The 27,258-nt window shown below is 43.9% G+C and overlaps 1 protein-coding gene and 1 long non-coding RNA gene across 3 annotated transcripts in view; one reads left to right on the top strand and one right to left on the bottom strand.

The window, feature by feature from the left end:
• The window catches only part of LOC115176573 (sestrin-1), a 73,450-nt gene extending 59,119 nt beyond the window's left edge, over window positions 1-14,331 (top strand). Inside the window, exons 1-9 of one of the 2 annotated variants that reach the window (XM_029736761.1) lie at window positions 8,020-8,294; window positions 9,561-9,626; window positions 9,785-9,985; window positions 10,436-10,618; window positions 10,936-11,172; window positions 11,340-11,600; window positions 11,806-11,996; window positions 12,168-12,312; window positions 12,493-14,331. In XM_029736761.1, coding sequence (XP_029592621.1) covers window positions 8,193-8,294; window positions 9,561-9,626; window positions 9,785-9,985; window positions 10,436-10,618; window positions 10,936-11,172; window positions 11,340-11,600; window positions 11,806-11,996; window positions 12,168-12,312; window positions 12,493-12,579 — 1,473 coding nt within the window. In that variant the 5' untranslated portion in view covers window positions 8,020-8,192 and the 3' untranslated portion in view covers window positions 12,580-14,331. Of the gene's footprint in view, window positions 1-8,019; window positions 8,295-9,560; window positions 9,627-9,784; window positions 9,986-10,435; window positions 10,619-10,935; window positions 11,173-11,339; window positions 11,601-11,805; window positions 11,997-12,167; window positions 12,313-12,492 lie in introns of those variants that run through there. The other variant, XM_029736680.1, reaches the window with a different exon arrangement.
• Window positions 14,332-15,624: 1,293 nt separating this feature from the next.
• Window positions 15,625-16,694, bottom strand: LOC115176679 (uncharacterized). Its single transcript, XR_003872266.1, has 2 exons — window positions 16,432-16,694; window positions 15,625-16,214 (listed from the first exon to the last, which is right to left on the bottom strand). It is a non-coding gene; the product is annotated as an uncharacterized LOC115176679 (long non-coding RNA).
• Window positions 16,695-27,258: the final 10,564 nt, after the last annotated feature.

Below are 27,258 nucleotides of genomic sequence, written 5' to 3'. Positions count from 1 at the left end.
ATGGTCCTGTTGTTGATTAACCACAGGGCAAACATCTCAACCGCAGCCCACGCCATCAGAGGACTGCTCAACCGACCACACACACACACACACACCCACACCACAGAGGGAGTGAGACGTTTCACCAGCCAGTCCCTTATTCTCTAAATCTCCTGTCCTGAGAGTCCAGGTATTACAGTAGTTTTTGTTAATAGAGCTAGACATGGGAGACTGTCATCCATGAGACAACATGCCAGTTGAACTAAACCTTACATGGGTCAACATGTTTGTCTGAAGAAATCAGTTTTTCCAAAATTCGACAGACTTCAAATTTACCATAAATGTACCTTGAATTCCCTTTTGGACTAACATTTCTGTCTAGCGTGTATGTAAGCCTAATCTTGTCCATTCTGTGCTTTTTTTGTGTGTGTGTGTTCTTGGCAAACGTATGTTTTGGGTTGTATGTTCAGGTTAAGCAGTAGGGCTGGTAATTACCAGGGACCTTACAATACGATATTATCACGATACTTAAGTGCCGATATGATATGTGATTCTCCTGATTCTATATGTATTATGATTCGATTTTTGTGAGTCGACGTTCCAAACATATTTCTCACCATATGTCTGCTGCAGAGGGACGAGAGAGAGCATGAGAACTAGTTTTCGTCATTCATGGCAATAAAAGTGCTGTAAAATGAATTGACTCCCTATTTAAAAAGATTGAACAAGGTAAGACGGAAAAATACTGGAGTTTTGGCGCAGTTACAGCCAACTAGCACAAAAAATAATATTGCGACATTGTCAAAACTATTTGGTATATTGTCAAAAATAATATCCCAATATGTATTTATCGATTTCTCCTGTTCACTATTGAACATACATGGTCATGTAATGGGAAGTAAATGCATGGCAGACTGACAGTATTCTAGTCAATGCCATTCTGACATTACTCAGTCTAATATTTATATATTTCTTAACTTTTAGATGTGTATTGTTGTGAACTGTTAGATACTACTGCACTGTTGGAGCTAGGAACTCAAGCACTTACCTACACTCGCAATAACATTGCTAAATATGTGTATGTGACCAATAACATTTGATTTGAGATGGTGTGTTTTTGGTACTTATGATGTTCCCCTGAAGAAAGTGAGTCAGAACATTCAGTGTATGCTCTTTATACTGTAAATACCACTGTTGAGTAAACTCTACCACTATAGAACATTTAAAGAAGAAATGGAGGGAGGGAGAGGAAGCTAGTCAGTGAGAGATGGCGACCCTAAAGGAGGGAAGGAGGGAAGGATGAGGCGAGAAAAGAAGACGGAGGGGAAGATGATGAATGCAGGGCCTCAGCTGTTACAGCCACTACATTCTCCTCCCTCCATATTTGAGAGGGAGCGATGTTCTGCTCAAACAAATAAGCATTTGAGAAACAATTCAATATTAACAAGTCCGTTCTGGCTGTAGTGTGCCGTTCTAACAGGGATGTGCCAGTGGTTTGTTCAGCCGGCCGGTGCCGGAGCTCATCCTCTAGTTATGAGGTAACGGACCTGGAGAAAACGGTAGAGCCACAGCCATTAGGCAATATCATATCCTCTCTGCTTCATAGTGAAGCTGGATACTCATGACACCCAGGAAACAAAATGGCAAGAATACCACTGCCTTGCAGGAGGGAGAGGAGAGAGGATAAGACAGGTACCCAGCCTGGTTCAAATCTCTCACCTGCTGGGTTGAGATGGATAGAGAGATATAGATAGATAGAGATATATATTACACACAGTTATTGAGAGGGAGAATGCACTTGTCATATCTCGGATGTTTGCCATTATGTCTGCGACGTGTTGCATCAGACTGTCTCTGTCTGTCCGCTGCCCAGTGTGTCAATCATTCATAATCAGTGGACAGGATTAGATCTGGACGTCCCTCTCATATCTGCACTCTTTCACACTTCCATAATGTGCTATAGTAAGACCTGTCCATCCTTGAAGTTGATTCTCCCCCCCCCCCCCCCCATGCCTGCTCTTCTCTCAGTCCCGCTCTCTCATACAAAGAGTTCATTGACACTCATTGTTTTTCTTTCCTTAAACCGTATGCGCAATCAGATGAGACTGATAACGCCCTACATGTGTTATGTGGCGGCTGGCAGAGAAGAGAGGTTCATGGAGTTATATAAGTTATGAGGTGTTGTTACCTATGACTTAGTGACACTACTCACATTAGTGTTGGAACATTGGCCAATGGTGAGCTGTTTTTTTTACTGTTGTGTGGCCTTGTTTGTGGAGATGGAGAGAGTTAGACAATGATTCACTACCCTATCTGGTGAGGGGTTGGATCTGTTATGAATGCTTATTAAGGGTTATTATAATCTGATCAGGGATGTGTTGGACAGGGTCCCGGTGGTGAGCTGAGTCTGGTTCTCACAAACCAAAAACCACAGCTGGTACTGACTGCCATGACACACAGCTCACCAGCTGCATGTTGCATCTCACTGATCTAAGGTCAGTTAACTGACCCCACATCTTTGTATGTTTCTTTACCATGCGCACCCTCTTCCTCTTAAACCTCTGGTCCCTAAACTTTACCCTTGAATTCTTTCCTGCACCCCTCTGCAGTGAAAAAACCTGTGGTATCTTCCCCAGTTCCCAGAGGTGAACCCTGTGAGGCAGCGAACTCTGGAAGAGGAGATCAGGGGGAGTGAGAGGGGGTTGGGGTTACTGTATGTTAGCACAAATCATAAAGAGGAGGAAAGTGTTTGAGGTTTTTTTCTCTTTTGTTTTAGATTCCTCCCTCCTCTCTACCCTCACTGCAATCTATTACATTGTTGTGCTCTTTGCTCCATGGAGTTCCGCTCCACTTCATGGAATCCAGGGAAAGCGGTTTCCTCCTGGTGTGCGTTTGTCCTGGGCCGGGGCCCGTTGCTCTCAACCGCGCCTCTCAGCTCAGGAAAGCCAGCGTTTGGCGAGGCTGCTGCACTGTGATAGCATGCCAGAATAAACACATCAGAGAGGGGGGGGAGAGTAGAGAAAAGGAGAGGGAAATAGAGAGGGGAGTGGGAGTAGAGGGAGGAATTAGAGAGGATTTAAACTCTGGTTTATATAATGTCAGTGGTTCCCACGTTCTCACCTGTTGCTCTTCGACTTTGACTTTCTGAAAAATGCATGAATAAATTCTCACTGGTCATTATTGTTGTTAGGCTACGTAGAGGACCACTGATCACCAGCAACATACAGGTAACTGCCAAAATAAAGGAAACGCCAACATTTTACATTTGTCATTTAGCAGATTCTTTTATCCAGAGCGACTTACAGGAGCAATCAGGGTTAAGTGCCTTGCTCAAGGGCACATCGACAGATTTTTCACCTAGTCGGCTCTGGGGTTTGACCCTACAACCTTTTGGTTACTGGCCCAACGCATTTAACCACAAGGCTACCTAATGCCCCAGCATAGTGTATTTTTTTTTTATATATATAATTTTTTTGTATTTCACCCCCTTTTTCTCCCCAATTTTGTGATATCCAATTACGATCTTCTCTCATCGCTGCAACTCCCCAACAGGCTCGGGAGAGATGAAGGTCGAGTCATGCATCCTCTGAAACATGACCCACCAAACCGCCCACTTAACCCGGAAGCCAGCCGCACCAATGTGTTGGAGAAAACGCCGTTCAACTGACGACCACTGTCAGCCTGCAGGTGCCCGGCCCTCCACAAGGAGTCGCTAAGGCGCAATGAGCCAAGTAAAGCCGTCCTGGCCAAACCTTCCCTTAACCCGGACGACGCTGGGTCCAATTGTGCGCCGCCCTATGGGTCTCCCGGTCACGGCCGGTTGTGACACAGCCTGGGATCAAACCCGGGTCTGTAGTGACCCGGATTGGAGCTTGGTTCGGATCAGCCAGGCTCTTAAACAGAGTGTTAGTGACTGCAAGCAGTGCCTTAGACCGCTGCGCCACTCAGGAGGCCCCCAACATAGTGTCCTTAATAGGGTTTGGGCCACCATGTGCCAGAACAGCTTCAATGCACCTTTGCAAGTGTCTTTACTGCTATCGGAGGGATGCAACTTCATTCTTCCACAAGAAGTTTCATCATTTGGTGTTTTGTTGATGGTGGTGTAAAACGCTGTTTCAGGCGCCACTCCAGAATCTTCAGAAAGTGTTCAAATTGGTTGAGATCTGGTGACTGAGACGGCCATGGCATATGTTTTCATGCTCATCAAACCGTTCAGGGATGGGGGCATTGCCATCCTATAAGGGCATAGCCATGGTAGCCAAAATAATGGCCCGCCCAGCATTTTTTATGCATGACCCTAAGTATGATGGGATGTTAATTGCTTAATTAACTCAAGAACCACACCTGTGTGGAAGCACTTGCTTTCAATATACTTTGTATCCCTCATTTACTCATGTGTTTCCATTATTTTGGCAGTTTCATGTATAACTCAAGGCTCACCATCTCCAGGTATACAATTATAGCTATGCGGCTGCACAAAGAAAAGCAAGCAATTGAGTTACAGTTTTGAACAATGTGACGTGTGACATTGTTTGACATGTGAAGGAAGAAAGGTCCTACTGTCCTGAACTTCAAAGTGGGCATGGATGGGGACGTGAGGGTTAACTGTGCAGTGTTATGCCAAGTCTTAGCCGTTATGTTAACTGCTTAGTGATGGAATGGACTGGCTCGAACCAAGAGCGTTGTTTGAAGAGTAGGAGAGCGACAGAGGGGGGAAAGGGGAGAATACCTACTTTTCACTCTTTGCAAATGAACAAGAGTCAACTGTAGTGTATTTGTATATATATTTTGTGTTGATTTATCTCTTGTCCATTAAGTTTAAACAGACGTTACCAACAACTGGAGAGCCTCAACTGTAAACGGTATGAAAAGACAGAGAGAAACAAAGTGACATAAGGAATATGCATGCTGCATACAGTACGCTGGTCTTGTGAAACTGCTCTGGGTTAAGCTGCGGATAGAGGTCTACCTGTTACTCCCCCCACGCACACACCAACACTGACTTGTAAACACACTCACACTCAAAATGGCTCTTAAAAATTGCTGGGAGAATTAGTTAGCAAAGTGAAAAGTTAGTCAAACTCTCTCTCCCAGCTATAGCAAAACCTTTTTTTCTTTTTTCTTTTTTTTTTACCAGAGGAACAAGAGGGGGAGAGCGAGAGAAACGATTGGACCCTGTAAATGTTGTTCTGGCCTGTGATTGGTGAAAGCCTGTTGCTAGGCTTATGTCATTGTACGAGAGGGAGTTTTTTTGCTTCCTTTCTGCTAAGCGAAAGGTCAGGTTTGAACTGGTTAGGAGGACTTCTACCACTTGTTGAACTTCCCCATGGTTTTGTGATTTGCTCTCTCCGCTCTCTTGTATTTTCATCGCAAGTTAAAAACACTGCAGACACTTTTGGGGCACATAATGTGTACAGCTTTGGCTTTCTCTCTCTTCTCTCTTTTACTCCCTTTGACTTGTATCCTCTTTTTATTGGCAAAAGCAGCTAAAAGGTTTGCATTTACAATTGCCTTCTTCTAAACTTTTTTTCCTAAATGCCCAAGTGTTTAAATGCTACTCTTTGAATAATTTGTTTTACAGGCTCTCTCTTAAAATGAAAAGATAAATAATTACAGAGTAGGTACAAAATCACACACTATCATGTGTTACATATTTGCATGTATTATACATGTTATTTGCTTTTGTCAAAGTTAAGGGAGTGACACTGAAATTCCTCTCTACATTCTCTTATGGACTTGTCCTTTTATGTCAGTTGAATTTCAAGTTGAGAGGATCAATGTTTCAGAATGCCAACCGGAGCTTGAACTTCTGACTGGACTGATGTTTGCTCTCGTTTGTTTATTCAGGGCCCACTCTAATCTTAATTACTTTTATCCTGTCCATCAAATGTTATCAAAATCACAAACCAGTTGCATGGAGGTTATGGTTAATAGTTTACCAACAGGTCTCTAACTTCACTCGAACCACAGCCACCCCACCCAAATATGTCATCTTTCTATGTCTACCATTGTTTGTCTTATCTGTAGCTTAGAATGTATTCCCAGTCAGTTGTAACAACAGGATATTAACTAATGTGTGGCAATGCTCTCCACGAGTCCCTTATCTGTGTGTGTGTGTGCGTGCGCGGGTAGTTTGTGCATCATGGTTGGTTTGATAGAACTGCTATGACATAATGTTAGTCTCACAGCAATGAGTTAATGATGTCAAACCCTCCACACCGGTCAGTTAGACAGCTCATTCAGACTCAGTGAAGAGAGGACCACATCATATCCCTCTCTCTTCTTTTCAGAGGCTCACTATCTGCACTGTGAGAACCAGCTTGAGAAGGATCCCTGCAGGCTCTCTACCAGCCTCCCACTGCCGTCTAACTAATCATCATGTTATAGTAACCTCCGCCCCCACTCCGCCCCTGGGTGGCGTGGGTTGTGGTTACAGTAAAGCCCTCCGAGTAGGTGGTGACGTGGTAGGGCTGTGTACGCCCCTGAAAATAGTGTTTGGCCCTGTCTGGGGAGCTGGGGGCCAGTTGGGGCCCTGCCCTAGCCTAGGCTAACTCTTTTATGTGAAAAGGGCATGTCGTAAGCTGAACGCTGACCAGGCCTCTTCTGCTCTGCAACTTTGCTGAGCCATGGGGCTCACACACTGTGCTTGCTCTGCTGCTGTGCTGCTGGGAAAATGTAGAGTGCTGACTCCAGCCCCAGGGCATGTTTACCCCGACCCCCGCCCCTCCCTAGGGGTAACAGGGGGGAGAGGGGCACTGTCACACAATGAATCTGCCAAATGGCGTGCTATGTATCTAACCAGGTCCATATCAGACAGGCTCTTAAACATAGTGTTAGATTGGAGCTTGGTTCAGATCAGCTTGGTGATAAACAACCATCTGGGCTCCCTCACACCACCCCTCTATGTTACCTAATATAACTTGTTTTAGCAGGTTTTTATTTGGTTCTTCCACCTGCCACCCCTGCCTTGAATTTATTATTCAATAATATTAATATGATCAGCCTTCCAGTGGCGTTGTGCAATGTGCTTCTAATGAGGTTGTTGTTGGTATCTCTGCCATGGAACACTTGACCTGGCTGGCTGTGCTGCAGTAATAAGCAATTATCACAATTATGCAGCCGCTATTTACCACCATTAATTTATTATACAATAGTCAGATACTCAGATTTCATGCCACTGCAGTACCTTTGTTTGAGTAGTCATATCTAGACCAAAGCTCTTTCATGCTCCAACCATCTGACAAAACAGCATTCTAAAATGACTCATAAATGACTTCAGGGTACAGTACAGTAAAAAACACCAACACCGGTGACTGGTGACGACACCGCTCCAGGCGGTGTCTATACTGACAGGCTCTATGATAGACCCAGAAAGGGAACCGTTTCCTGTCTTTATCGAGACTTCCTGGTAGGTTTGTTTGAGGTGCTATACAGCCCTGTCTGATTTGGTTTAAGGCTGCTTAATAAGAACTGATAGTCTAAGTGGAAAGCTGGAATTGATTTTCTGTTTGTAGACCTGTACTGTCCAGGTATCTTACTGTGCCATTATAAGATCTGCCACCATATTTACAGTTGTGATGCTCCCCCTCCCATTTATAACACACAGAGTAAAGGACTTGCTGTTATTTTCTCTGTTGTTTTTAATGTACATGACATAGATAGCAGGTGCCTGCACACGTCCATGTAGCACCGGGTCAGCTGTGGGTGGAAAGGGTGAAAAATGATTTATGAATCATGTAATAATGCCATAATAAGCAGGCAGTTGGTCGAAGTGACCATTTCACGCCATATTGTGCGCTGCAGAGTGATGATAAGTCGATATCCATTGCCAATCAATGGCAGCAGCAAGGAACAAAATTAGAGACACGATTGATGATGTTTTCGTGGGGCTCGCTCTGTGCTCAAGTTAAGACGCTCACCTCTACACAGTTCACTCCTCCCCTCTCCGTCCCCTTATACCCTCATTGGACGAAGGGGGGTTGTTTTCGCCATCGGATTGGCTTTTGCGCACGTCAATCAACCAAGGCTCCGTTTATTTACGGACTGTATCCGCAGAGAGAGAACGGTATTCTGCTGTAGGACAGCACCGGCTGACAACTGAGCACTTTATTAACCAGTCCCTCAAGAAACAAAGCGAGAAAGGAAACAGCCATTGAAGTAGACCTTTTTATATTTGTATACCTGAAAACATAGGGTCGCACTGAGAACACATTATGAAGCACGCAACTGCAGCAACAGAAACCATTGAAAGTAATTCATTTAAAGTGACAGACGTATTTAAAATATGCACTCAGTGTGAACGGATAAGCAAAAAGGTAAGAGGAAAATAAAGGGTAACTTCTTTTGACAGTAAATGCATGTTTTGGAAAGCCCGTGCTTTCGTTTCGGAATTTAGATGATTAATTTGTGACAAGACAATTTCATGTCATTTTAGCCACTTGTTTTGTGTGGCTTCGAGCGAAGGAACTGCAGTGCAGTCTTTTCTTTTGTGTCCAACCTTGTTTACGCGTTTGAGGAGTTTGCGCTGCTTGTCAACTCTACTTTCTTTCCAGATCTTTGTCATCCTACTGCCGACTCTATAGACCGTTCGGTATAAGGTTCTACTTTTTTCGGTTGGTGTCTTTAAATGCACGACAGTATTGTCGCTTTCGAGTAATCTTCGACCGGCAGTTCTAGGTCATTCATTCCGCCAGCTCATTGTGCTGCGCCGCGCAGAGGGACAGAAACGGAGCAGACAGTCTCGAGCCCTAGCTTGTAGGACATGTCGCAATCAGCGACTTTTCAAGTTGACAGTTGGCTGTTTTTATGTTGAGTGAGATGTCAATCATATTTTGAATTAGTTTATTTAACTACTTTAGTATGCGAGCCTTTGATCAATAACATTGTGTCAAATATTGTATCAAGGGTATTACTTGTATCAAACTGCAAATGGTTACATAGCCACTGTAGGCATGATACATTGTGTCTATCAAGCCTTCTTTTTGTGTATTTTGATAGTTTTGTAACATTTATAGAGACTGCTCTTCAGTGGCGGTTCTAGACCATTTCAACTGGGGGGGCCAAGCTGGGGCCAGTTGTACTGTTATAGAGGGGCCAGTTACATTAGACGTTATTGTTGTCATATCGTTTTCTTCACTGCATTGCAGGCATTAGCAGGCAAAAGACCATGTTCATAATCATCATCGTTGCCACTGTCTAATAATGGATGTAAAAAAGAACAATAGCAAAAATGGATGCAAATATTATTTCATACTCCACATTTAGGGGGGCCACAAGGGGGTCTAAAATTGTTGTCACAGGGGCACTGCCCACCCTCAGAACCGCTAGTGCTGCTGTTATGGCTTGCTGCAGCGAAATGTTGAGCAAAGAGATTTATTTCTGCACAGGCTGCGGTTGCAGTGCGCCAACCCGACTACAGAGTGAATATGTGGGCTAGTGGAGGGGGTGAGGGATACGATATCCCACAGAAGGATGTACAATATTACACGGTCAGGGCTCGCAGCCAAAATGGTACGAAAAATCGCAATTCGAGTTTTGGCTCTTGCATAACTATGTGTTTTCTGTACTCTTTTGTCTTGCAGGACTTTGGAGTTCGAATCCCAAGACCCCTGGGAAATGGACCAAGTAGATTTATCCCTGAAAAAGAGGTATGGAGAACAAAAACTATTTGTTTTTGGACTTCAAAACAACTAACAAGTAAAATATCTATGCAAATTATCAATAACTTTGTTTTATTACAGATCTTTAGTTAGCATCTTATACCAATAAGGGAATTACATTAAATTCACTGTCTCTATTGCGTCAGATCCTTCAAGTCAGTAAAGTAGACCCCAGGACACAATCGATATTTGAGGACGCATTCGCAGCACTGGGTCGCCTTGACAACATCTCTTTGGTGATGGGCTTCCACCCACAGTACCTGGAGAGCTTTCTGAGGACACAGCACTACCTGCTGCAGATGGACGGGCCCTTATCCCTGCACTACCGCCACTACATAGGCATCATGGTGAGATCCCTAACCCCCTACTCCAACCTCTACACGACCACAGTATAGCCACTACATAGGCATCATGGTGAGATCCCTAACCCCCTACTCCAACCTCTACACGACCACAGTATAGCCACTACATAGGCATCATGGTGAGATCCCTAACCCCCTACTCCAACCTCTACACGACCACAGTATAGCCACTACAGAGGCATCATGGTGAGATCCCTAACCCCCTACTCCAACCTCTACACTACCACAGTATAGCCACTACAGAGGCATCATGGTGAGATCCCTAACCCCCTACTCCAACCTCTACACGACCACAGTATAGCCACTACAGAGGCATGATCAAGCCCTCTATATCTCTCTACCTACAGAGTACGTTTTGAATTCTTGAACACTCATCTATAGACTGTACATTTAGAGTTCTTGGGCAGTCTGGTAATTGTCTCCCTTCCCTCCCAGGCTGCAGCCAGACACCAGTGCTCCTACCTGGTCAACCTGCACGTCAACGACTTCCTCCAGGTGGGAGGGGACTCCAAGTGGCTGAATGGCCTGGACGGAGCCCCACAGAAGCTGCAGGCCCTCGGGGAGCTCAACAAGATCCTGGCCCACCGGCCCTGGCTCCTCACCAAGGCACACATCGAGGTATGCGTGGGGGGCTGGATCTGTGACACACACACTCCCAGAACTGGACAGAGGGACAGGTTAGGGTTATGTAACAGAGACTGAAATTATGGGATGAGGCCTGGCCAGAGTTACACAGCTGCTAACTTTGCAGGGTTAGTTAAATAACTTTATGAAAGGGGATCTGTAGAGAAGAGGGGAAGGGATGGGTAGAGAGACTAAAACAATTGGAAGGGGATAGATGGATAGAATGTGAGACAGGAAAAGAAAAGATTCCACCCAAAGTAAACTACTGATTGACTTACGTATCAGCTTCCCCCCCCCCCCCTCTTCTCCAGCACCTGCTGAAGGCTGAAGAACACAGCTGGTCCCTGGCTGAGCTGATCCATGCTGTGGTGCTCCTCACACACTACCACTCCCTGGCCTCCTTTACCTTCGGCTGTGGCATCACCCCCGAGATCCACAGTGACGGGGGGCACACCTTCAGACCCCCCTCCCTCAGCCAGTACTGCGTCTGCGACATCGCCAATGGCAACGGGCACGGACACCTGGAGGAGAGGAGAGGCAACCACCAGGTGAGCGGGAGGAGGAGAGTCAGGACTGTGTGGGTGAGCGAAGGAGAGAAGCTGTAGGTTTGTTGTCACTCGGCTTTGACACCCGTGTGGTTGTGAGCGCAGCGATTGTTGTGGTTGCCCTGTGTATGACCAGTGCCCTGAACCAGAATGTGTGTTCCTGTGTCTAGGTGTCGGAGGTGTCTGGTGAGGTGGAGGTGCTGATGGAGAGGATGAAGCAGCTGCAGGAGTGTCGTGATGAAGAGGAAGCAAGTCAGGAGGAGATGGCCACACGCTTTGAGAGGGAGAAGACCGAGAGCATGCTGGTGGCCACGGCAGAGGACGAGGAGTGCGTGCCATCCAGAGACGTATCCAGGCACTTTGAAGACCCCAGCTACGGCTACAAGGACTTCTCCAGGAGAGGAGAACATGTACCCACCTTCAGAGTGCAGGTATATAATACACACACACACACACACACACACCTTCAGGGAGAGCCAGAAAGAGAGAAAAGGAGAGAGAAAGTGAAGTTTTTTTTGTTTTCGCAATAACTTCAAGATGACGTTTCCTAAACGTTACCATGTTGCGCTATAGACTATCTGATTGATCAGTTGATATCCAGACATTCTGATTAAACCCTTGCTTTCCTCTCTTCAGGACTACAGTTGGGAGGACCACGGCTACTCCCTGGTGAACCGTCTGTACCCTGACGTTGGACAGCTGCTGGATGAGAAGTTCCAGATGGCCTACAACCTGACCTACAACACCATGGCCATGCACAAGGACGTGGACACCAGCATGCTGCGCAGGGCCATCTGGAACTACATCCACTGCATGTTCGGCATCAGGTACGCCACTCACTGGCTCTGTACAAACACACATCTACTCATGTAAATGTATATATTTCATGATGTAATATGCTAGATTCAGTCAAAAGAATTATCACGTGTTTAATATATTGACAAAGTGCAGTAATTTGGTACAGTAATGTAGTTAGTAAAGAAATAACTCTGTCTCAGGTATGATGACTATGACTACGGGGAGATTAACCAGCTGTTGGACCGCAGCTTTAAGGTCTACATTAAGACCATGGTGTGCAGCCCGGAGAAGACCACCAAACGAATGTACGAGAGCTTCTGGAAACAGTTCCAGCACTCCGAGAAGGTCAGGGGACAACTTTCTATTTTTTTTGTTTTTATTATTCAATGGGTTTATGTTTCTATTGTTAGCATTTAACGTTTCTATATAGTTTCCTCTCCTAGTTGTTGATCTGTGTGACTGGAGGAATGTTGTGGAGCCGTTTTGTAACGCGTTCTACTCTCTCTTTCTCCCTCACTCTTCCAGGTCCATGTGAATCTGCTTCTTATGGAAGCACGCATGCAGGCAGAACTGCTCTACGCTCTGAGAGCGATCACCCGCTACATGACATGAAGTGCTTTTGGCGTTTATCATTGTTTTTTGCTGTCATTGTCTTTGCTCTCGTGGGACACTTCAGAAGAAATAAACCAATGGGGGAAACAGAAAACTAAAAAGATGAAAGGACAGAAAGGAGCCCCGTCCGTCGCGACGAAGCTCGTCCTCGTGATGTGGAAAGAAAAACGAACAGAACAAATGAGAGGGAACAAAAAAAAGCAAATGAAAGAAGAAGAAGAAAAAAAAGAACTGCAAAAAGAAAAGTCATCTCAACCCACTTGTGGAAAGATAAGCTGTCCTCTTTACCCGCAGTGCCAAAACTCACCATGAGGGGGCAGCCTGGAGCAGACACTCTGCTGGGCCAGAGGAAAAGAAACGGATGGCACAGGCCACCCTTCCAGTATTCCAATACACCTCAGTGGATGATGTCAATAGAATCTCCGTATAGTGTGAAAACCCACAGCAAATCTCCAGAAAGCAAAGCAGTGCACCAATCTGCACTTGATCATGTAGTCACTGTTTTTTGTTGAATATATTTTGCTTTAGTTTTTTGTATTAAGAGAAGTTATCATGTGGTTGATGTTGTTATTGCGGTAACTGGAGATGATGGAAACATTATTTGGCCTGTGTGTTAGTGTGCCTGGTTATGTCATACAGCACAGTATAGTGTGTAGAGGTGCTGCCTGATATTGCTGCTCATGTAAGCAAGGGGTCATATTGACCCCCCCCCACCCCTAAGAACCCTATCCATCATAAACCCACAGCATTACCCCCCCCTTCCCCAATACCCCCCACCCTGAAACTGTTTGTGTAAGCTAACCCAAGAAGTGTGTGAAAACGGAGAGGTGTTGGAAAACCTAAAAAAGAACACTGTCTGAGCCCTATTTAGTTTGACTGTATGTATGATGAACCCTGTATGAGAGACTGATGTCTGTGACAAATATCATGTGTGTGTGTGTAACTCCATGTGTTTTACAGAAAATATCAAGAAAAAAAGTGTGTTAATTTCAAGCAACAAACAGGAAGAAAGCGAGGCAATTTGAAGGGTGAAACTTCTTGCCTCTGCTGTAGCTCTTTCCGTGTGGTGACTGTTACATTTCTTTGTTTCTGGTAAAAAGCTTTGTCCTGTAAGAAAAAGAACATGAAAGTTAAAACAAAACGTTGTCTTCCAGGGGATTGGCTTCCGCTTGTCATAACGATGACCTCACCTGTCTGTCTTCCGCTCACCCTCGACCTTTGACCCTGGCCTGGGCATCCTAAAATTTTCAAAGCTTTGGTTATTGTGAATTGTACCAGTAAATAAATACCTCTTCTGTTTTCTTTTCTATCACATTAAGAAGTGCTCTTTGGCGAGCAGAATGACTCTATCACTCTGGGTCGCTTGGCTTTCATTCGTAGGAGCCCAGTTGGTCCTCATTGGACCGACTGTGGTCGATACGGCCCGACTGCAGTCGGTCATAGATGTGCTTGTTCCCTCTGTGGGAGCCTAACCAGTGCAAAAGCAGTTTTTTTAAACGAGGGGTGGACTCTCCACCCTTTTATTTTTGACTAAAAACAGTAAAGTATTGCATTCTACTGAGGGTGGATTGATACAGTTGGACAGTTGAATGATTGTTTCACGTTAAGAGGAGGGAGATGAGGATATTGATGATTATGGAATGGTACATTATTTGGGGTGGTTGTGAGAGGAAGTGTAGAGGTTTTATCAAACTTCTGACTGATGTCAGATACAGAAACTTTTTATATAAAAAAATTGAATATGTTATTGAATCATTGTATTTGTTTGTTTTCTCTGTAGAACTGTTGCTGCTGCATCAACATAATCATATCATTATTACATATAAATGATTTATACATTGAATCATTCATGAAACAAGCCCACCAAATTGTAGTCACAGCACACATGCATGTATTATCTGCAACCTTAACAATAAACATCTGATCTCCATCAATGACATTTTACAATATGTCATCAGTAATGATGTAGGAAACATTTGGCTATTACAGATGCATTTTGCACAGTTAATGCAATTATGAGTCCCACACATAAAGAAATGTTTCGTACAACCGCATAAGACTGTTAGGTGTGTGAGTCTAAATCCTGGCAGTGTTTTGGTTTCCTGTGTTGTGTGGACCCACTGGTTCAATGTCTCGTTTTGATTTAGATTTGGTTGACTTGTCGACTAACGTGAATTCAACGTGAAGAAAAGTCACCATCTCATTGGATTTAGGTTAAAAGTTTGTTAAAGAAATTACTAAATTATCTTGCTTTGAAAGCTTTTTTCCACTTTGATTCAACATCAACACATTTCATTTTTTTGTTGAAATTATGTGAAAACGTTGATTCAACTAGTTGTTGTCCAGTGGGGAGTCAGTCCTCCCATTTATACTACACTGACTCCGTGGTTCAGTGTCTGCTTGTGTTGACGAGTCAAGGCTGAACGTTACTCCCACACCTGTTGTGCTAGAACACGGACCTGTCTAATGTGCAGTGAGATGAGGGAAAATTCCTTCTCGGATCACCTTGGAGCTATATTCTGCTCACCGTCCTGTTCCGTTCTCCCTGCGGAAACTCCCTGGCATCCTTGTGAATGACTGGCTGTAGACTGAATTCTTTGGATGGTCAGGGACGTTTCTATTAAGGGCAAACAGAGGGTGACTTGGTCCATATCTCTACTGATGCTGAACTGCCTCATTTCCCTATGACAATCTGAACAGGATGAGACTATTATAGACAATAGATGCACGTAATACCTCCACGATCACCCAACTAACTAACTTTATCAACCCAGACGGACAGGTGTCTATCATGTAGAGAACAATATGTCATTTACTATGGCTGATGAAATGCTATTGGGTTGTGGTCACTGTAAGGTGTTATTATTGCAGGATAAGTTAATTTTATTTTGACAGGAGTGCCGTTTTTGTACTTCTTATTTGATGTAATGATAATAACGATGTGATTTAAAAACCGCTGTTCTTTACTAACTTTGCAGCAGTACTGCCTGGCCTGGTCCATATCTGTAACAATAAAGGCTTTGAGAAGGAGAACGTTTACGACACTTTGTTTTGTTGTGGTTTATTTACTTACAGCAGTTCACAGATTAACAATGTCTTAACTTTTTATCACCACAGAGGCAATTTACAATTATTGTCATATGTAAGAGTAGCTTATGATAATATTACATTACCAGTTACAGTATGGTACAACAATTTGTTATTTAAAGGGAAAACAACAGTTTGTCATACAAGTCAGAGGCTCAAAAATCCATATGTCATAGCTAAGGCCAAGAGGGTTTCCTGACTAGGAAAACACTCTAAACCCAAGTAACAGCCTATAACTAAGTCCCAGAGTTGTCCCTGGTCAGGGCCTTACTAATGGTATTAGACTGAGTGGTGGGACGGGAAGGTAAAGTGTGTTGAGTACAGACTGACACTGGAGAAGAGACAGTGTCACAGGATGCTAGCAGGGCACAACAAGAAGAAAGGCTAGGACATCACACTTTAGGGAGGGAGACTGAGTAGATGGCTGACAGTCTGAGTCTGGATCCTGTCCCTCAGCCTCTGAGCCACAGGAAAGAACTCTGACTCCCAGAATGCTCAGTGGAAGTCCCTCATGTAATCACCAGAGGTCCATTGCAGCGCTTCCTCGTCTTAAGGGAAAGGGGGATACCTAGTCAGTTGTACAACCGAATGCATTCAACTGAAACGTGTCTTCCGCATTTAACCCAACCCCTCTGAATCAGAGCTTTATCAAAACGATACAAAAGAAAGTATTTGTTTACAGCAGTAGACCAAAGCATATAACAACTATTAAAGGTTATTCATGAAACTTTCAGTAAAATAACCTCTTCTAAATAATTTCCATACCTAGGTACAGTGTTTGGACCTCAAGCAGTGCCTCTCTCTCCTGGTTGTCCAGTGTGGATGGGGAGTCTGTCCCCACCCCCCTTCTCAGTGAGGTTCCACAGGGTCTGACAGCCAGCTGGCCCAAAGTCCCTCACTGTCTGCCAGCCTGCACACACACATCACATGACAGGGGTGAGAGGGGTTTAAGTCACATATGATTCACACACTGCCTTACATTAGCTCTCCCTGAGTGCGTCTGCTGCTAAAGGTGGGCTGCTAAAACTCTGGACAGTTCTGCCCCCCCCCCCCCCCCCCAACAGCATTAGAGAGGAGCAGCTTCAACAGCATGAGAGACAGAGAGAAGGAAGGAAAATATAGCTTGTTTGGTCATATTATATCAAAGATATTGCGGTCGTACTGTCAACCGGTGCCTGCGTCATAGTGTGTTTCGTTTCTGGGTCTGACTGGAAAGGCCCTTTGGTGTGGTGGAGAAGTTCTCCTCTCCCTCTCTCTGTCTCTAATGTAAAGCAGCATGCATGGCCTGTCATAAACTGTGATCAAAACAGGATATTGAGCTGCCTGATTTGGGTCCACAGCCAGTGCCGAGGAGAGAGAAAAAACGTCTGTTTCAGTTTCAGGTTTTATTTGTCACATTCACCAGTGGAGTGTGATGCTTAACCTGCTAGCTCCACCCAACAGAGCAGTAGTATATTAGTACAACTAATAACTAAAAAATAAGAAATAATAGAATAAGCTATATACATGGTCAGTGCCAATACCACATTTACAATGTGCAGGGATACTGGAGTATTGAGGTAGATATGTACATGTAGGCAGGGATACTGGAGTATTAAGGTAGATATGTACATGTAGGCAGGGATACTGGAGTATTGAGGTAGATATGTACATGTAGGCAGGGATACTGGAGTATTGAGGTAGATGTGTACATGTAGGCAGGGATACTGGAGTATTGAGGTAGATGTGTACATGTAGGCAGGGATACTGGAGTATTAAGGTAGATGTGTACATGTAGGCAGGGATACTGGAGTAATGAGGTAGATGTGTACATGTAGGCAGGGATACTGGAGTATTGAGGTAGATATGTACATGTAGGCAGGGATACTGGAGTAATGAGGTAGATGTGTACATGTAGGCAGGGATACTGGAGTATTGAGGTAGATATGTACATGTAGGCAGGGATACTGGAGTATTGAGGTAGATATGTACATGTAGGCAGGGATACTGGAGTATTGAGGTAGATGTGTACATGTAGGCAGGGATACTGGAGTATTGAGGTAGATATGTACATGTAGGCAGGGATACTGGAGTATTGAGGTAGATATGTACATGTAGGCATGGATTAGGAGAAAGTGACTGGTAACAGGATTAATAATAATAATAAACAGTATGGCAGCAGCATAAGTGATGGGTGTGTGTGTGTGTGTGTGTGCGCAAAAGTGTCAGCGTAGGTGTGATACACTGAGTGTACAAAAACATTTCCATGAGATAGACTGACCAGGTGAATCCAGGTGAAAGCTATGACCCCTTATTGAAATCAACTTCAATCAGTGTGGATGAAGGGGAGGAGACAGATTAAAGAAGGATTTTTAAGCCTTGAGACCATTAAGACATGGATTGTGTGTGTGCCATTCAGACAGTGAATGGGCAAGACAAAAGATTTAAGTGCCTTTGAACGGGGTATGATAGTAGGTGCCAGGCGCACCAGTTTCCCATGTGTATCAAAAATGGTCCACCACCCAAAGGACATCCAGGCAACTTGACATAGCTATAGGAAGTATTTGAGTCAACACGAGCCAGCATCCCTGTGGAACGCTTTCGACACCTTGTAGAGTCATGCCCAATGAATTGAGGCTGTTCTGAGTGCAAGGGGAGGGGGGTGCAACTCAATATTAGGAAGGTGTTCTTAATGTTTTGTAAACTCAGTGTAGATATAAACAGGGCTGTAATGTGACTGGTAGCAGGAATATCTAAATACTTGTGTTAATATACTAATAGTAATATATACATGTAAACATGAGTAATAGTGACCAGTAGCAGGATAATTAGATAGATACTAATGGTGTCAATAATCAATGAACAGCAGCGTAGGTATGAGGGGGAGCAGTAGTCTGTCTGTCTCTGTGTCTGCCTCTCTCCCCTCTCTCTCTCAGTAACAGTACACTACAGTGTGTGGGAGGGAGGCGGAAGGGAAGAGCACACAGCTAAAGCTGAGAAACTGAGAATTTCACACCCGCATGAACATGGCCTGTACCAGTCAGTCCTGAAACCATCATTCCAACCACCTAGAAGTTTCACAAGAAACCAACCAGGCTCTAAAGAGCACAGAACATCCTGTTCTCTCTTTGGCTCTTTCAGACTGCAAAAGGACCCAAACCGAAAAAGGATGTGCAACAAAAAAAAACACAAAGAAGAAAGCAAGAAATTGAAGAAGTAGGTGATGTTTGGCACCTGTCCCCAGCACACAGGAAACTGGTACCAAACAAGGAGTGACTGTATAGAGTTTACAGTGAAGGGTTTGTACAGTGTGATATGTTTATTGACGGGACATACAAACAGGTGTACGTTTCGGAGTAAATTACCTTCATTAGAACCTTGGCTGGCCTTGGTATATCCTGTCAATACATTTATCAGATCTAAGTGTGGGCTGTTTGGGTACACCTTTTTTCAGATATTCTGAGAACATTATGGGATGTTCTGAGAACATTATGGGATGTTCTGAGAACATTATGGGATGTTCTGAGAACATTATGGGGATGTTATTAGAACATTATGGGATGTTATTAGAACATTATGGGGATGTTATGAGAACATTGTGGGATGTTATTAGAACATTATGGGGATGTTATTAGAACATTATGGGGATGTTATTATAGCATTATTGGGATGTTATTAGAACATTATTGGGATGTTATTAGAACATTATTGGGATGTTATTAGAACATTATTGGGAGGTTATTAGAACATTATGGGGATGTTATTAGAACATTATTGGGATGTTATTAGAACATTTTGGGAACATTATGGGGATGTTATTAGAACATTATGGGGATGTTATTAGAACATTATTGGGATGTTATTAGAACATTATTGGGATGTTATTAGAACATTATTGGGATGTTATTAGAACATTTTGGGAACATTATGGGGATGTTTTGAGAACATTATGGGACCATAATTTCACTCTTACATTACCCTAAAAACACTGAAACTCCCTCAGTGTGTTCAGCAGGTCGTGTACTAGGTGCTTCTTAACTGCCAGGGTAGGTCCCACTGCAGGGTGGATGAACAGCACCCTAACCAGCTTCACCAGCATGTCCTCCTTCTCCCGCCCCCAAATGGGAGAGGTACAGGGTGTACGGGCGTCCCTGGCTGGAGGTGTGTGGGTGTGTGTACGGTAGGGGGGTCCCCCCTCCCCTCGTAGGTGTTGTAGAGCACCAGCAGCACGGACACACACCCCTCAGCTGTGAAGAGGTGCTCTCTGGCCTCACTGCTCTGAGATGTTAGGTTACCCAGAGTGAAGAGCAGACGCACCACCAGGTCCTGTGTGGAGGAGAGACAGAGGATTAGGTTGAATGTGTGTGTGTGTGTGTTATCCACATAAACAAATACCTTGGTGATTATAGGGACTAATACAGTAATACATTTCTCCTATCAGATATGACCTGGCATTCATCACATTAACCGTTTCTCCCCCACCACAACAACAAGGATTGAAACCTGTATACCATGTTTGTTTCTCAATCACACTCTGCCCATCCCCTAAAGTGTGTGTCACAAACTCAGAAACACACACAGTTACCCTGGGCCTGGCTGGGCTGACTGGCCAGTGTGGCTGATATGAACTGGGCTGTAACGTACTGTACTGACAAGGTTATGGGGACAGGCTGTCCTGTCAAAGAGCTATCCAGGACACAATGTGATCAACCGTGTGTCTATGTATAATAACAGGGGGATATCTGTGTGTTTCCTGTGTGTTTCCTGTGTGTGTGTGTGTGTGTGTGTGTGTGTGTGTGTGTGTGTGTGTTTATTTCCTGGGTGATTAAGAGTCCTCTCTGATTGCAAGAGCCTTCCTCCCCACCCCGTCTCCCTAAGGGCAGGGTGACTTCGCATACGCACACTGCTGTAACTATACTGGGACTTGGAGTACATAAACAACTTCCTGAAGATAAATAGGCTTAGTCAATGTGCAGTATAAACACTGGGAGTAAATGGGCTCATCTGCTTCCCATACCACACACACACACACACACACACACACACACACACACACACACACACACACACACACACACACACACACACACACTCAGAGATACACACACACACACACACACACACACACACACACACACACACACACACACACACACACACACACACACACACACACACACACACACACACACACACTCAGAGATACACACACATAGATACACACACAGATACACACACAGAGACACACACACACAGATACACACACAGAGACACATGGAGAGATACACACACAGAGACACACAGAAAGATACACACACAGAGACACACACCAAGACACACAGAGAGATACACACACAGAGACAAATACACAGAGATACATACGCAGAGACACATGGAGAGATACACACACAGAGGCACACACACAGAGATACATGGAGAGATACACACACAGAGACACACAGAAAGATACACACACAAAGACACATGGAGAGATACACACACAGAGACACACACACAGAGACACATGGAGAGATACACACACAGAGACACACACACAGAGACACATGGAGAGATACACACACAGAGACACACACACAGAGAAAAATGGAGAGATACACACACAGAGACACACACAGAGACACACAGAGAGATACACACACAGAGACAAATACACAGAGATACACACACAGAGACACAAACACGCACGCACGCACGCACGCACACACACACACACACACACACACACCGAGAGAGAGAGACACACACAGAGAGACACAGAGACACACTCAGAGACACATAGAGACACACACAGATACACAGGGGGCCCAGCTCACCTGTTCCCGCTGGCGTTTACTCATCAGTTCTATAAATAGTGTGTAGCAGCCAGGGGTCTGGGCCAGAGCCAGGCAGCACTCAGAGTAGGAGGACAACAAATAGCACTGACCAGATAGGCTCTCACTGGACTGCTATTGTCACAAAAAAAGGATTGTCTTTATTGGCATTACTTGTGGAAATAGGGAGTGCTACATGCTTTTAGAATCATATACTGTCAGATAGTGAACTGTTGATTCATGTAAGGTTGTATGAGAAAAAAACTCATTTTTTTACACACTTAAAAGTAATGCACAAGGTCAAGGAGTGTTGTAAATGGTCTGAGGTCTATACTGTCCCACTTTCAATTAAACAGTTAAACGTAAGGTTTTCAGCCTGAGGTGAGATGTTTTAGGTGTACAGTGTGTATGTGTGTGTGTTTGTGTGGTACAGGTACCTGAACACCCTGGCGATGTTGATGCAGATATCTTGTTCTCCGTAGTGATGGTGCAGCGCCTGGCACCATCACCAGAGAAGAGAAAGACAGAAAGAAAGAGAGAAAGACAGAAAGAAAGAAAGAGAGAGAGAGAGAGAGAGAGAGAGAGAGAGAGAGAGCGTGAGATCACTGTCATGAAAGAAACTGTTTTTTCCAACACGACAGTCGTGGCCAAAAGTTTTGAGAAAGACACAAATATTAATTTCCACAAAGTTTGCCGCTTCACTGTCTTCAGACATTTTTGTCAGATGTTATTATGGAATACTGAAGTATAATTACAAGCTTTTCTAAGTGTCAAAGGCTTTTATTGACAATTACATGAAGCTGATGCAAAGAGTCAATATTTGCAGTGTTGACCCTTCTTTTTCAAGACCTCTGCAATCCACCCTGGCATGCTGTCAATTAACTTCTGGGCCACATCCTGACTGATAGCAGCCCATTCTTGTATAATCAATGCTTGGAGTTTGTCAGAATATGTGGGTTTTTGTTTGTCTACCCGCCTCTTGAGGATTGACTACAAGTTCTCAAAGGGATTAAGCTCTGGGGAGTTTCCTGGCCATGGACCCAAAATATCAATGTTTTGTTCCCCGAGCCACTTAGTTATTACTTTTGCCTTATGGGAAGGTGCTCCATCATGCTGGAAAAGGCGCTGTTCGACAGCCAGACTGTTCCTGGATGGTTAGGAGAAGTTGCTCTCGGAGGATGTGTTGGTGCCATTCTTTATTCATGCCTGTGTTCTTAGGCAAAATTGTGAGTGATCCCACTCCCTTGGCTGAGAAGCAACCCCACACATGAAAGGTCTCAGGATGCTTTACTGTTGGCATGACACTGGACTGATGGTAGCGCTCACCTTGTCTTCTCCGGACAAGCTTTTTTCCGGATGCCCCAAACAATCGGAAAGGGGATTCATCAGAGAAAATGACTTTACCCCAGTCCTCAGCAGTCCAATCCCTGTACCTTTTGCAGAATATCAGTCTGTCCCAGGATGTTTTTCCTGGAGAGAAGTGGTTTTTTTGCTGCCCTTCTTGACACCAGGCCATCCTCCAAAAGTCTTCACCTCACTGTGCATGCAGATGCAGTCACACCTGCCTGCTGCCATTCCTGAGCAAGCTCTGTACTGATGGTGCCCCAATCCCGCAGCTGAATCAACTTTAGGAGATGGTCCTGGCGCTTGCGGGACTTTCTTGGGCGCCCTGAAGCCTTCTTTACAACAATTGAACTGCTCTCCTTGAAGTTCTTGATGATCTGATAAATGGTTGATTTAGGTGCAATATCCTTGCCTGTGAAGCCCTTTTTGTGCAAAGCAATGATGATGGCACATGTTTCCTTGCAGGTAGCCATGGTTGACAGAGGAAGAACAATGATTCCAAGCACCACCCTCCTTTTGAAGGTTCCAGTCTGTTATTCGAACTCAATCAGCATGACAGAGTGATCTCCAGCCTTGTCTTCGTCAACACTCACACCTGTGTTAACAAGAGAATCACTAACATGATGTCAGCTGGTCTTTTTGTGGCAGGGCTGAAATGCAGTGGAAATGTTTTTGGGTGATTCAGTTCATTTGCATGGCAAATAGGGACTTTGCAATTAATTGCAATTCATCTGATCTCTCTTCATAACATTCTGGAGTATATGCAAATTGCCATCATACAAACTGAGGCAGCAGACTTTGAAAATTTATATTTTTGTCATTCTCAAAACTTTTGGCCACGACTGTACACAAAGCGTTGCCTGCAATAGCGCTGAATGAGAAGACAACTGGAACATTCTATCACTCTCATTTCCCTTAGACTGCCAGCAGCATAACAAGCAGCCAGACATGCCGCCACGAAGCCTTTCATATCAAATCATCCATTAACCGCTAACTCAGGACGTTATCTTAATCAGACTGAAGTTGTTAACAATACAGAGGTGATTTTCTATAGAATGAAACATACTGTACTGTACTGTACTGTACTGTACTGTACCGTACTGTACTGTACTGTACTGTACTGTACTGTACTGTGGAGCAGAGCTCTGTGTGTTGTGGCCAGAACAGATCAGAACATTATGAAACAGTAGACTAAAAACATAATTCCTAGTAGCTGGAAAGGCGAATTAAAGTTCCCCTCACCAGAACTCTGAGAAGTTTCCTGAAGCAAAATATTTCGCATTTTGTTCCATTAATTGTTTTGTTTTTTTCTCAAGTTTTTTACTTCTACTGAGAAGTTAACTGTTCAGCTGTTCTTCAGCTGTCGAGGAACTTAGCAGAAAGTTGCTCAAGTTCCTGCCCTTAACTGATGTGGGATCAGCTCTACTGGGCCTTGACCTTTGTGTGCATAACTGATCCTAGATCTGAAGTTCAGGGTAACTTGTCTCTCTAGACCAGACCTGAGCAATTGGAGGGCCACATTAGAATATATTTTTTCCATCGCGGGCCAGAATCATATTACAGGATTATACATCATGTGTATGCATATGTTGACAGATAAATCTACTTTAAATCATGTCCATATATGTCCATATATATATATATTTTTTTACATGCACAGAAATAAACCACATCAATGTTCTCCTTTTGGTAGGTATTTTCATTATTAAACATGCAATGAACTACACGGAGGTAAAAGTACACTGTGCATTCAGCACCACGGACAGAACACCACGGACACAAGAGAGAGAGCTCAACATTACATTTAAACTACTCAATCAGTGTGAGGAGTGAAGTCTCTGATGGGCATTGACTAGAGCAGTGAAGTCAGGGATAGTTTCTGACGTCGCTATGCGCAGGATTGCTGAGAGGTGAGAGTCATTAAGAGATGATCTGTGCCTTGACTTGTTATATTTCATCGCTGAAAATGTCTGTTCACATACATAGGTTGACCCAAACATTACGAACATCTTCTGACCATGACTCCTAATCTTTGGAAAGTTTTGATAATTGAGAGAGGCATAGAACCTCGTCAGTAATATTGTTTTGAATAGTTCTCCAATCACTGCATCAGACTGAAGATCGATAAACTCAAGTTGCAGGTCAGTGGGAGCATTATCCACTGTCATGACGTTGGCCTGTGGGGTAGGTTTATGCCCCCCCATAAATACCTTTCTCCCTTCCCTCTTGACTCTACAGAAGGACTCTTGAAGAAGCCTTTGTTAAACATATAGAGTCTGGGAACATCAAAAGGTGGGGGGAAAGGAACCATATTTCGGTAATCCAACTAGTTGAAAATATGCGTTGGTACTTAAAGAATATGATGTCAGTTCGGTTGTCATCTGAGACATTCGTATTAATGATAGGATGACATAAACTGTATCGTGGAAAGTCTACACATTATAGTTATCAGATTCACATGGAATTGTTGTGCAATTTAAATGTTTAAATATGAAACTATTTGTGAAAAGATTAAATGTAATTTTAGCTTCCAAATGAGAGAATTGGGTTTTCATGAGTGAACTATGCCCAACTCAGTGGCCCCGCCCATGTGAAGAGACATTGGTTATAAACTATGAAACTCTCCCTTCCTACATAAAGCCCTTGACGACAATGTAACTTCCTGTTCCGGGTACATTAGGGCGACGGTCCGATGTCAGAAGGATTCAGATAATAAGCTGTTCCGAGGACGTGAGGACGGCGGTTCCACGTTAAAAGGACTAACATGTCAACTACAGAACTAAGCCAACCTCAGCGTGAGCTTTGGTTGCGAATGGTATGAACTTTGAACTCTTATTCACTACAGAAGTGATACCTCCTAGCCGTTGAGTTAGCAGCGGCCGCTGTAAACATGGGCTAGGAAAGGAAGGACAAAGGATCTCTTCTAACAAACAACACGACACTGCCAAGTATCCTGTTTCCCTCCAGAGACACTCTTAAAGGGAAAATGAAGATCTCGGTTGGGCAACGTAGCCAGCATCTACAACCAACCTACCGCAGCGCAGCTCAGAGTAAATATTTATTGCATTTTCCTTTTCCAAATGGGCGGTTATTTAGAATGCATAAGATTCTGTATTTACGATAGCATAGCTTCTCCCTTTGTTCCTCAGTCTTCCCGCTCTTTCACTCAAACCCAACCCCCTTTCCTTTGTGTAACCAGCCGTCATGTCGGCTCCGTCCACCAGGGACGTTTTCTGTTTGACATAATTTGCATTCTGTGTATATGTAATTCTGTGTGATTATTTAGGTATTTTTAGTAAATAAATAATTAAACCAAAGTTTGTATTGCTGATTCAACTTGTTAGCCAGGGTTCGTGAAGATAACAAAGAATTTACAACTTTCAGATGAGACTGAAATAAGGTGACGATTAATATTGACTGCTATTGATGTAAAATATTACTAGGTCTTTAAGAGTTTATTCGGAAGATAACAGCTCTATAAACACTCTTTCGTGGTGCCCCGACTTTCTAGTTATTTACATTTACATGATTAGCTTAATCAGGTAATATTAATTACAGAAAAAGGATTTTATAGAAAAGCATGTCATATCACTTAATCCGGCATAGCCAAAGACACGACACCACACTGAAGGTGAAAGGAGAGGAAACCAACAGCATGTCATTTTACAACAAATTGAAATCCTCAAAACGATGAGAAAAGTCACCGTTCAAAGCATGCAGCAGCGACTCTTCTCCCGCTGTTCATCTGATAGGGAACAGACTAGTAGTGTCGGAAGGTGGGTAAGATTGTTGGTTTCTACTTGGCAGGTCAGGAGGAGTAATTTTCCCTTGAAGGCTTTGACAAGGCTGTACATCTGACATGCAAAAAAGCCCTTCCCTTATAGTTTGGAATTCAGTTCATTCACGAGGGCCATGATGTCCACGGTGAAGGCAAAATCAGCCAACCATTCTTTATCTTGCGGTTGAGGGAAATCCACATATTATCCTTTAATTTGCAAAAACTCAGCAATCTCCGACTTCAGGTCCCACATCCTTTTAAGCACCTTTCCCACGTTTGTGTGGTAGGGGAGATCTGCCTGACCCGACTCTGTCTCTTCCAACAGCGAGACAAACTGCCTGTGATTTAAAGATTTTGCTCTTATGAAGTCTACCACTTTAGTGACTGTATCCACAACATCTCATTTTCAGAACATATTTACAGAGCACCTCCTGATGAATAATGCAGTACAGGGATATCATTTTCTCATCTGGGTTCAGCTCAGCTACTTGATCTTGTATCCTTTTCAAAAGGCCCACCTTTTTTCCTGTCAAGTTTGGGCACCCATCAGTGGTCACACTGGATAACTTTTCAAAACTTTGCCACACACTTATTAACCTCCTCCAATAAATATTTCTCTGTGGTTGTGCTCTTCATTGACTGCACTGAAGCAAGCTCCTC

This window comes from Salmo trutta, chromosome 1 (genome assembly GCF_901001165.1).
Source record: "Salmo trutta chromosome 1, fSalTru1.1, whole genome shotgun sequence".
Lineage (NCBI taxonomy): Eukaryota > Metazoa > Chordata > Actinopteri > Salmoniformes > Salmonidae > Salmo > Salmo trutta.
This window is presented reverse-complemented; position numbering and strand designations above follow the sequence as displayed.